General features: G+C 34.3%; 3 protein-coding genes across 3 annotated transcripts; all 3 read left to right on the top strand.

Moving 5' to 3' along the window:
• Window positions 1-566: 566 nt before the first annotated feature.
• TRIADDRAFT_37840 (expressed hypothetical protein) lies at window positions 567-1,750 on the top strand (the record flags this gene model as incomplete). The annotated part of the gene is made up of 1 exon (XM_002113675.1): window positions 567-1,750. The coding sequence occupies one exon, from the start codon at window positions 567-569 to the stop codon at window positions 1,254-1,256; it is 690 nt and encodes a 229-aa protein (XP_002113711.1). The 3' UTR covers window positions 1,257-1,750.
• A 626-nt stretch (window positions 1,751-2,376) lies between these two features.
• TRIADDRAFT_57415 (uncharacterized protein) lies at window positions 2,377-4,497 on the top strand (the record flags this gene model as incomplete). Its single annotated transcript, XM_002113674.1, has 3 exons — window positions 2,377-2,805; window positions 3,068-3,937; window positions 4,120-4,497. 3 exons carry the CDS (start codon window positions 2,377-2,379, stop codon window positions 4,495-4,497), a joined length of 1,677 nt encoding a protein of 558 aa, XP_002113710.1.
• Window positions 4,498-8,051: 3,554 nt separating this feature from the next.
• On the top strand, window positions 8,052-9,339 carry TRIADDRAFT_57414 (uncharacterized protein; the record flags this gene model as incomplete). Its single annotated transcript, XM_002113673.1, has 2 exons — window positions 8,052-8,777; window positions 8,965-9,339. 2 exons carry the CDS (start codon window positions 8,052-8,054, stop codon window positions 9,337-9,339), a joined length of 1,101 nt encoding a protein of 366 aa, XP_002113709.1.
• Window positions 9,340-12,125: the final 2,786 nt, after the last annotated feature.

Below are 12,125 nucleotides of genomic sequence, written 5' to 3'. Positions count from 1 at the left end.
CGCAGCAGTCTTTAGAATGCAAAATCACTACGATACTTTGAATGTTGAGAGCTAGCGTGAGCAAAAACAACATTTTATTGTATTGATATTCGCAGGCCTGGCCTGGCCTGGCCTTGGCTTGGCTTGCAGTACAAAAGTGCTGATTGTAGCATTGTAGCGATACGGCTGTTGTGTGATTCTGTAAACTGTTATAACTATACAGTACAGTACTGTAATCAAAGTAATGCTATTTTCAAGCACGATTGCAAAGAGTTCTTATTTCTAGTCATAATGTACAGTACAGTACAGTACTGTGCAGTACAGCTGTGTAAGCTAAGATTGATCTCTGCAATTATATCAAAATCAAATGTAGTCAATCAAATTCAGTCAAACTATCAATCGATTGGATTAAATTAAGTTCACGTGATCATGACTTGCCTATTTTTCTTTCTACTTAGAACAAACAAAGCATTTCATGTTCTAGACGTGTTTTCATCCTGAGCTTATAAATAGAGACACTAAAACTACGCGCACAGCCACTAAGCAACACAACGTGAGCAAAGGAAACGTCCAAATAGCATCCAATAATGGCATCCAATCTTATATATTACTACGACGCTATCTCTCAGCCATGTCGCTCGGTGTTGATGTTTTTGAACGCCAATAAGATCTCTTATGAAGGAAGAGTACTGTCATTGTTCTCAGGTGCTTATAGAAAATCAGACGAATTAGCAGCCATTAATCCTCAACGTTACCTACCGGTGATTAAAGATTCTCAGGTGCAATTATTTGAAAGCGATGCTATCTTAAAATATGTCGCAGATCAGTATAAGGTATCTGATCATTGGTACCCAGCTGACTTAGCGAAACGAGCAAGGATTAACGAGTACATGTCGTGGCATCACTCTAATACTCGATCATCATGCATTGGTTTGTTTCGTTTGGCCTATCTTGGTCCTCGATTTTTTAACAAGAAAGTGGACGAAAAGGAACGTCAAGAAGCTGTCGATAAGCTAAATAAAACAGCCGATTTCATTGAAAGCTACTTTTTGAAAGATAGCGAGTATATCAATAGCAACAGTATCTCAATTGCCGATTTACTAGCCGTGTGTGAATTTAGTCAATTGATCATTGTTGACTATGATGTTGCCCAAGGCCGACCGAAAGTAGCAAAATGGGTGCAAAATATTAAATCTAATCTAGGCAGTATTTACGAAGATGCTCATGAAATTGTTTACCAATTCCAGAAGGAAGTTCAGGAAGCCAAAAAAGCATAAATGCTGAGGTTGCTATGTTTAGAGCACTTCAACCAATCGATAAAGATTGCCATTTTTACGTCCTGTCGCAACACTGCATAGATTATTTGTACTGTACTTGGTAATAGAAACAGGATAGAAATAATGAGATTTTTGCAGACCTCTAACGGGTATGCTATGAAGATTATACCGATGCTGTATGCGACTACAGTAATGCATTTTACCCGTAGATTGCAATAATTACAATCGAATTAATTCAACTAACTTTATATACTGTATTAGACTTCGCACAGGGTTAACTACTTATGCGTATCTATCGATAAAGCGACAAATGCTTGTTATTAATTGTAAAATGAAGGATGAATCGCGTTTCAATGTTGGTATAAACCAATCAGCCTAATTCTATCCTATTTACTGTTGATTGTTTCATGACTCTTCGAGATTTGCATTTGCTTGCCTTATGCTATTTCAAGATATTCCAAATCACGTCCCTCAGAAATAAACTAATCTGCACACTATCAACGTCGTATACCTTTGTTGTTTTAATACGGCAACCACAAGTTTAAACGCAACTGCGATAGCGGCTGCGCGAATTAATTCAATGTTCGCTTACAGTCACTGACTACTGTACTGTAGCGCAACTGCACTGTAACAACTTCTCATAAACTGATCAAGGTCTAAAGTCTACAGTGTACTGTACTGTAAAGTATCATGGACTGTACACACACTACTACCGGTAGGCGGTAGTCGCCTAGTCTAGTGTATCAGGTCTGACTGTACAGTACACTAGACGCTTGTGATGGACTACTTACGCGTAGATTTGTATGGTACAAGTAAATTACGGTCATCAATCCTTTAAATCCTTATTAAATTAAATTAATAAAAGTCCCATATTTTATTCATCAGAGTGCAAAGCCGATAAATCGTTTTAATAAGCCTGCTGAACCACTTGGAATCATAAATTATCGACTTGTTTATACTGTACTTGTATATTGTTGGCTTGAGTTCTGTGCTGTACAACAAAATCTGAATCATATGAGCTGGAAATCAGACGGTTTCAATGTTTTAATACAGAACATTGGCGTTGGAATTTTATACCTATAATATTGTCGACTAACTTACATCATATTACATTACAAGTATGGAAAGAAATCATCAGGGAATGGTTCGCCGTTTCATAACCAATTCCCAAACAGAGGTATTTGTTCTAGGCAAATTACTGGACGTAAATCGTACACCATACCTCGTTAATTTGATACACTATATTGTATGGTCAACCAAGGAAATGATGGAAGGTATGATTGTTGACGGACAATACCGCGTCGATATTACAGGGTTAAAACTGCAACTTGGCAAGGCCTATTTTAATATCGGTATCGGTACCCAATATTCGGCTCAGTGCAGTTTTATTTCTGCAACGGAAACTACTATAACTTCTCAAATTTGCGTCACTTCTGCAACAAGTGGTGATTTGATATGTAAAGCGAATGCTACAGGCTATGTTCATAACCAAAATAGAGCCAGGTCAATCCCAATGGAAGTAAAGTCTGCTCTAGAAGATGCTTCGCAGGTAACCTTGGAACTGAATTACAGTACTATACGTATATCATGACTACATACCTTATGCTCTTTTCGGGGAGACTAGTGCAAACTCCCGTCGCTTTGCTGACGGTTTACGATAATGTGCTCATTTAACAGATAGTATTACTATTTGATAGACCTGTTATACTGTACTTCACAGTGCATTGCATTCGTAAAACTGAATTAAAATTGAAATAAATTATATATTATCAGAATGTATTTGCCACTAAAATCAAGAATTCAATTTTTAGAAAAAAATCCCTAGTACAAGTTTGGCATCCAATCACAACTATGTATCTTATCGAACAGTTACCGTTACCAGGCCCAGTGAAATTGGTGAAGACGGTTGCTATGTTGAAGTTACAAACTATATTAATTATTGCATAGACGGTATTCAACAAGCAATTTCAGCAAATTCCGATTTTCTAGCTGTATTGAGACCAGAATGGTTAACTAAAATCAGAAGTGTACAAATCGAAATCAATTCGACACTAGTACGATGCCAAAAACTTACTATAGACATACAATTATATACTGGCGATGGAATAATTTGGTGTAAGGTGATTGACGACAGTCAAGATAAAACAGCGTCTACGATGATATTTCAAATTGATTTAGACCCAAGTAATACAGTCAGTACAAGTCGCAGATTAAAGCCAGAGCTGAAAATTTCCCCGCTAAATCCATTAGAGGTTCAAATTCTTTGTCCTCAATTGGGCTATTATAGAGACAGATTTCGCAACTGCGATCTTGGTAAAATGTTACGCATTATAGGTGAATTACGTATTGCTTCATGGCTCGAAGGCTTCATGGATTGGGACCAATTTTTCTGGCGTGCCAATTATGGTGCAGTTATAGCCTCTCACCGAATAAGAATAAAACCTAACGTTTATAATCTTGAAAAAAAATCGGATGTAGACGTATATTTAAAACTGTTAGCTATTGGAAAATCATCCTTTTCGATACGCCACCTAGTAACAGCAAGACATAAACCAAAAGAACATCTGATGGATATACTAACGGCACTGGTATTTACGCAGCATCTTAAACCAAGACCTCTACATGCAAATTTTGCCAACAAATACGCAAAATTAGTAGAAGGGCAGAAAATGCCGAATAAGGTACAGTAGGCAATAGAGTTAGCATTACATTAAGCGTAATAAATGAGCAATGATAAAATGTAAGGTAGGGTACTTTGTCATTAACTAATTATACGCATATTTAAATTACCAGCTTACGCTAATTTATGGCAGGTTCACGTATAGGTTAAAATTTATAATATTTCCCATTCTTAAAATTACAGATAATTCCTTTTGTGAAGAAATCGCATAATACCTTTAGCCATGTCATACGTCCGAGAGAATGCGAAATTGACACTTATAGCCACGTTACTAATGCTGTTTATGTCACGTATTGCTTAGATGCTGCCAGTCTAGCAATCAGAAATCGGTCGTCAGCATATCGGCTTTATCATTTAAATGACTTCAATCCTCAGAGTATTTACCAAATTGATATCGTTTATGTAAAGCAAGTAAGAAGAGCAGAAGAAGTGATTATTGAGACATGGCAAGATAATTCTTCTAATTTAAATTTCGATATTCGATATGCTAAGAATAATGAAACTGCTTGCCGTGCTTGCTTTTACCTTGCAAACTCATCGACACTGCAACCGAAACTATAAAATACGTGTAAAAATTACTAACATTTGCTACGGAATTATTAAAAAATTTTTCAATATGATTACAAATCATAGTATATGTATTAAGGAATTAGCGAAAATTTTCATTTGCAACTGTACGCGAAGAAAAGTGGGCTGATATAGAAGAATGTGGTGATACGTCCAGCTAAAGCAGTTTTATTGATGATGCGTACTGCTTCAATACTCTCTGATATTTTCATAACGTAACTAAGCAAGGCAAAAGTAAATAGAACATATTTTTAATATAAAACACGCTATCATAATGACTTTTTAATCCTGTAAACTGCTAATAATGCAATAAATTTCCTTAATTAAAAATTAACGGATACACAATGTTTACTCACATCTTAAAACGGAAATTTATTTTTTAATAGTAGTTGGGCCTCCCTCCTTCTAATCATGGCTATCACTTATCATTATCTGATCAGTGTCCAAAATAGGGTCAGATTAAAGTAAAATTCTACGTATAATAAAATCCTGGTATTGGATATTTCGTTAGAGAACAGATAAATATGTATGAGAATTAACTTAAGCAGGATAGTAAAGTAGAGAGCAGAGAACTTTGCCTTCTTTTATAGTTGAGAGGACATGCTGTAAATGAGGATACAATAAATAAGGGAAGATAAGACAATATAGACAATATCAGCAACGAAACTGCTACTAACCATGAAATATATCTGATTTTAACGCAGTCCTAGTCTGTAGTGCAAGTACACTACCTACTATATGCCCTATCCAACTGCAAATTTACGTGGGGATATTCAAGAGACAAAAGTACAGTATTATAATCTACCGATATGCGATATGCACCATCCATGCTAATCTTCATATTTAGGATATTATACAGTATGTTCAGTGGTAAGCTGCAATTTATACTGCATCATGTTATCTAGTAAACATTTGCAGATCATACCGTTAAAACTAAGATTCTATTATGTAATTATAATGCAAATTAATTAACAAAACAGCCTAGTATCAATTACAGTATAACACACGTTAAAACTAAGGTTCCAGTATCAATCAACAAAACAGTTTAGTATCAGTACCAATGATATATCGTAATTAACACGAAACAGTGTTGACATACGAAAACACTACAAAGCAAGGCCAGTAGACAATATACGGTATATATGCGCATAGTAAAAAAAAATAACACCACCTAGAATGAACAGACTAACAACAGCGACAACTCAGTTAAAAATTTCACTCTATTCCCTGTCTCAATTAATATTTGCATTCATCCTCCAGACGGGAACACTTTAGTTGAGTAGTCCCTACTAACAGGAATGGCCATTTCTAATAGCCGATGCCTGTGATATAAATCCCATCCGAATGTCTACAAGACCAAAATAATTACCATAACCTGGGAACAGTTTGATTGTCATGCTGCCCCTTGCACTTTTGTTGTCTTGAACTCTTCATGATATGTAATAATGTTCCATGTCTATTTACGAGTACTGACTATATCGCATATTGTCTTGTTCCTATTGTAATCGATAATATTCGATATGTTCCGATAACACATTATAATCAATCAATACCTGTAGAATATTCCCATCGGCTATCCTTACCATCAATAGACTGCTATTGTTCTAGTGATATTATAATAACCCTATTTGCAATGATAGCCAAGAGTCGAGACATGATCGACAGCATGGTGTAAGCTAAAACAAATATCGGGTGCTGTGGCTGCCGGCATGATACGTCTCTTTAGTAGTCCCTGCTACCTGCTACCGGTATCCGTTTTCATACGTTGCAGCCTTATCACTAACCCCCGCCCAATTTTCTTATAGAGGTCAACTCAGGGTCAGGGGTAAGTATGTATTATACTGTAGATCATCAAGAGTTTCTACAAGTCCTCTACGTTCAAAACGATTTCATTTATAGTACAGTATAGTAGTGAGTAGATGATTTTATATGCAAGTTTAGAACAGATGATCAATTAAAGCAACTAGTAGCGGATAATATAGGTAACGATCTAGTAAGAGCATGAATTCGTGTTCCATAATTCGGAAAGGATTTCCAAGCTGCAAATCTGTTCATCGTTCACTCGTTCGTTGGTCGTCTATGCGTAGCTTGAGCTCATGGACAAAATTGAAGATTAGCAATAATAACTACGTTAGGTTATTAACACCAATCGATCGCGACTCGCGGCTCCATCCTAATTTTAGGACGTTGCACTGGCGCTATGTAAGTCAGGAAGATAAGTCGATGGACCATTAGTGTGCTAAAATACGCTCGTACGCCTGAGCCTAATTAGATTAGATTACTATAGATTTTATCTGGTCAACATTTCGTCACTTTTCTGTTTTTCGTGCACACAGAATACTACAGAAGACGTATTCATGTTTGTTTGCAGGATAGTTTTAAAATATTACACGTATCATTTATAGCACTAAAACATTATTGTCTAAAAATAAAAGGTTTCATTAGAATAATGATCGTGAAGATATTCAACTTAGATTGTAATCATCTTTGAAGGATCATATCGTTGCAATCAAATCTCACCAATCTCTTTGAATTATTTTATGCTATTACATGCTCATCAACGAACTTACCTGCTGAATACTCATAAACTCTATCCTTGTCAATCCACCCATGCCATCTACTTGTGGTATCTTTCCTTCTCTCTTATCAAATGGTTTTGCTCTATTTTGACTCAAATAATGACAGTTAAGCAACACTGCTATCGAGAAATCGGTCGTACTAGGACGCCTACAAGATGAATTCTATCGTATCAATATTGAAAATATTATCCAAATAATTTGCAATCATGTAGTACCCTCTGATCCTAATCAACAACTTAAGCTATTCTCTCAGCCTATTTCTTATTCTGCTAACATCAATCCTCAATATTATCAATATGGTTTGGGCACAGTAGGCCATCTCAAAGTCGAGCAATCACAAGAATCGCGATTCCGTTATCAAATTCGTGAAAGTAAAACCAATGAATTAGTGATTGATGGTCAAATAACGACAGCAAATGAAGATTTAAAATTGGTAATTTTAGGCCACTCTACATTATTCATAACAATTAAGATAATTATGTAATTATACTAGTTGATGAGTCTATTTCTACTAAGTATTCTATAGCAGTTACCAAATAATTAATACGCTTACTGTATAAGAAATTTCAGTACCTACTATTTTTGAATTAGGACTACAAGAAATTACGCAACTCATCTCAACTGCAGATATAATAAATAAATGCCTAATCAGTCTACTCGCGATTTGAATTATTTTTAGCAAATGTAAAACTCGGTTATTTCGTACTAGTTTCACTATTTCACTATACGCGTATAATCTCTAATCAGTTTCCTCGTGATCTCAATTATCTTTAGCAAATATAAAAACTCGGTTGTTTTCGTATCGATTTCACTATTTCATGATATAATCTTACTAATAACTCTATCTTATATCTTATTTACTGTATCAAGCAAAATCCGCACACATTCTATACCTATCCAATCACCGTTCGGCCAAGCGATATATCTATTACAAAACAAGTACACATTACACAATATCTATGCTTCGCTATGAGTGCTATTAAGCATGCCATTGCATCCAAATTTAACGATGGCTATATGGAATTCATGGATAAGACATGGTATAGTAAGGCTATTCACTTTAAACTGGATTATCATTCACCTGCTTATGTGAATGAGAATCTAACCGTTAAATCATGGTCGGATGCTTCGAATAATCGAATTAATTGTCAGATAATGCGAGATAACGATTGTTTAAGTACATTTTCAATAAGCTTTAATCCTGATCTAAAATACACTCCAGGCATATTGCCGTTATCATTAGATGTAATCCATAAGGACATATTTGGCATCATTTTTAACGGAGAAAATTTTTTATCCATTCGTAATCGATTTAATCAACCTGATATCAGCAAGTTTACAAATGCTGCGGCTGAAGCTTTTACTACTTCATTGATATATGGTGTATGGAATGTTTCTAAATTTTTTTCTCGCTCTAAAGGCGCTATGCTATTAATCACAAGTAAATTTGATATAGATCCCATGTTTTACACTATGCAACCTGATGCACCTACAAAGCTAAAATTAGGGTTAGAATCCATGGGCAATAAGTCATTCATGTCTGCCTATAGAATTATCGATTATCAAACTAAGACAGTTATCAATAAGTGCGAGAACATCTCTGTTTTCGTGAAAGATGGTAAACCCGAAGCATTACCTGAACAATTTAAAGAAGAACTGTTACAAAAGGTACCTGTCAAGGCATTAACTGAAAAGGTAATCATTTTACTAATGCATTATTTTAAAGACAATCTTTATGTACTGTATTGTTATTATTAATCAAATAGCCATTCCTCAACTATGGAACTTAAAACATAAAATAAAATTACCCAATTCTAATACTAAATAATTAACTATAAATCGTATAATAATCAATTTTTATTTATTAATTTTTATTGTCAAGCCTCAACCTCTATTTGAAAGTATACCTCAAAATCATTTTACGTATCACACAAAAGTAAGAGCTAGTGATCTTGATTATAATAATCATGTCGGCTATGGAGGTGTAGTTGGCTTTTGTCTGGACGCAGCCAGCAATGCAGCTTCATCGAAAAGCTCCGCTTATCGATTTGATTTTGGTAATGACTTTAATCCAAGCTGCATTCATCAAAAATTTCTGCTCCTTCGTGGCCAATTACTTTTTGATGACGAAATCACAGTTGATACATGGCAAGGATATGAAAACAATTCTCTCTATTTTAATGTCAGAAAAGAAAATAAGGCAGTTTGCCAGCTCGAATTTATTATAGATGTCCAATCAATACAAAAATGTAATTAGGTTTAGGTTTAGCATTAATATCGCATACAACCTGGTTCAAATCGACATCAACACGTGTGTTATGTATTCAGTGAGCTATTAGACCAAATTTTTCAATTTACTGTCTTTTTTATTTAATAGTTAACTATCAATCCGTTTACTTAAACATACTACGGAAATCCAACGTTATACAACAATCTATACTGTAATAAAAATATTTCATGAAAAGTTATATAAAAGAATGTAAAGAAAAATTAATGCTTCTTCATGACACCTAATACTTCAGTAACATAAGTCAATCCTCAAACCTAACTGAATGATGACTATATTAAAAATATTCTCAATTTTCTAATCTAATAAATACTGGAGTACTGACTGAATGGTAGTTGCAATCATGATGAATAATTCTTTACACATTGCAAGTTTACAAGATTTCCACTAACAATACTGTAATGGTACTGTAACTATAGAGAATAGATAATTAATAGATGTTAGGATTTTGTAATATTTGTCGATACTAAAGCTGCTTTAGTTAGTATATCACTGAAGTTCCGGTTGTTACTATCGGTGTAGCTTGATGCTAATCACCCAACTTAATATTATAGGAGTTACGCAGCTATCGGTTTGCTAATTTAAGGTATTGAAACCGTACTTAATATTCTGTACACGTATATAAGCACGTTAGCAAATTGGAGAAGAACCAAGTAGCAGAGATAGAATACGCGTAAGAATGTTTTAGCTGTAATTATACGAGATATCCCACAGTAGTTCGTTACTATCAATAAATAAAGAAGCTTAATCGTCAGTGTATCTTTAGAACTTTGGTCAGAGTACCTCGAGCAATCAGCAAATGCCATACAGTAGTTAGATCTCCAGATCTAGGTAATTACTGGTCCACGCATGCTTTCTGTATATTAAATTGTAGTAATAGATAATTAGGAAAAATCAAATTCTATTTAAACTTACAGCATCACACGACTTTTCGTATCAATTTTTTATTTTATACACGAATAAAGCGATACCTATCAAGTTATTTGCCTTACTTAATGTACAGTATCTCTTTACAACAAGATAGAATACAATAGGCATTAATTAAGGTATCGTTTTAAGCAAGTACATGTAGTCCTTACTAAGTTATAAAAATTTGATACGTTCAATCATTCAAAGACTTTTTGCTGTTTACTGAGTATAGATCGATCAATTGCTGCTATTCCACTTTATTATTTAATATATCTTTGTTCTGCTATTTTATACAAGCGTTATGAAGTGATGACAAAAAAAATTAGCGGCTACGAAATCGACTAAAGAACATTAATAGTATTAACAAACAAAAACTCTTACTCAACCAGAGTATGGTAATACAGTATGCATCTTGATTGCTCTATTGAAAACGAGTACTTAAAATACGAATATCATTCAACGCAATTTCCTCTGCTCGTATCCAATTCTTAACCCTTAAACCTTGAAATTACCATATATCATATCTCATATACTCACATTTTTGTTATCACCAGCTATATTAAAATGAGCACTTAGAACTTAAAGTGCGAGTAGTTTTTTAGGCAATTTCCTCCACCCATATCCAATTCTGAACTCTTAAATCTTGAAATTACTGTTTGTCATTCCTTACAATCTTTTACTTATGCTATTAGTATTATTAGAAAAAACAAGTAACTGACTTTAACTGATTTAAATCCCTACCTGACTATTTAGAATGAACTTTAGCCAAATGTAGTCCGCTATTTATGGCAGCTTCTAAAATTGCCACTATAATTTAGATGTCAAACATAAGATAGAAATAAAATAACCCTGTAGTATGCATAACTAATGCTGTCCTATCACAATAAATTTAACTATATGCGAATTTACAGGCATATACGACAAGAAAGATCAGACATCTGCTCCTAAGTTACCTGCTACTCCTTTATTGTAAGGATAATGGCATACAATCACATGTTCTATTCTATGTTATTCTCTATTCTACAGTACTATAACTCTAGCTGCTGGGCTATAACTACTTTTATACATAAAATATCACGGCTTTTTCTATAGTATTTTCTGTGGACCAGGAGATTCTGTAGAAGAAACATCATCTATACATGAAGTACACCTTTACAATACTGTTAAATCTGTTTATTAAGGATACTGTACTTACGTATAGAACAGGCAAAAGAGTATATTTGCCAACAGTATGAATTCATCGTTAATAATCCGAAACAGGTTTCCTAATTGTAAATCTTTTCGATACTGGTTGCATAAACGAAATCTCAGCCGGTTTATAAGACTAAAGATCAGAAACGACGATCATAATTTTAAATCGTTATCACCACTTCACCGTCCTTCTATCTTTTTCCTTTATTGCAAGCGAAATGTAAGTTCGGAAAAATGGGTAAGAGTAGATTAGAAAAGATAAATAGGAGCATTTCTCCCTGCATCACTTTGTAATTTATCTCTGTAAGTCCTTCATAAACTAGTAACAAGCATTATTGATTAGGAAACTTACTATATACGTATCAGAAAATAGACAACATACGAACAGAATATACTTTATTGAACATATTCGACATTAGACATCACTCTTCCTCCATCATTAACTTAACAATATCCTTCCTATATACTCGTTTATAGTGTTTACTTGCTTTTTCTTTCGTTCATTTTTATAACCTATTTGAAGTGAAAGCACCTGTTTGAACAAACTTCCTATAACCAACTATTGTCGACTATGTTCTTTGTTACTCTATCTTTCTGCCTCCGAAATCCGAATGCTTGTACCTGATATCGGCGTCAATGCAATGACAACAGCTAAT

The sequence above is a fragment of the Trichoplax adhaerens genome, genomic scaffold (genome assembly GCF_000150275.1).
Source record: "Trichoplax adhaerens TRIADscaffold_6 genomic scaffold, whole genome shotgun sequence".
Lineage (NCBI taxonomy): Eukaryota > Metazoa > Placozoa > Uniplacotomia > Trichoplacea > Trichoplacidae > Trichoplax > Trichoplax adhaerens.
The sequence above is the reverse complement of the archived record's forward strand: the minus strand, read 5'-3'. Positions and strand labels throughout refer to the sequence as shown.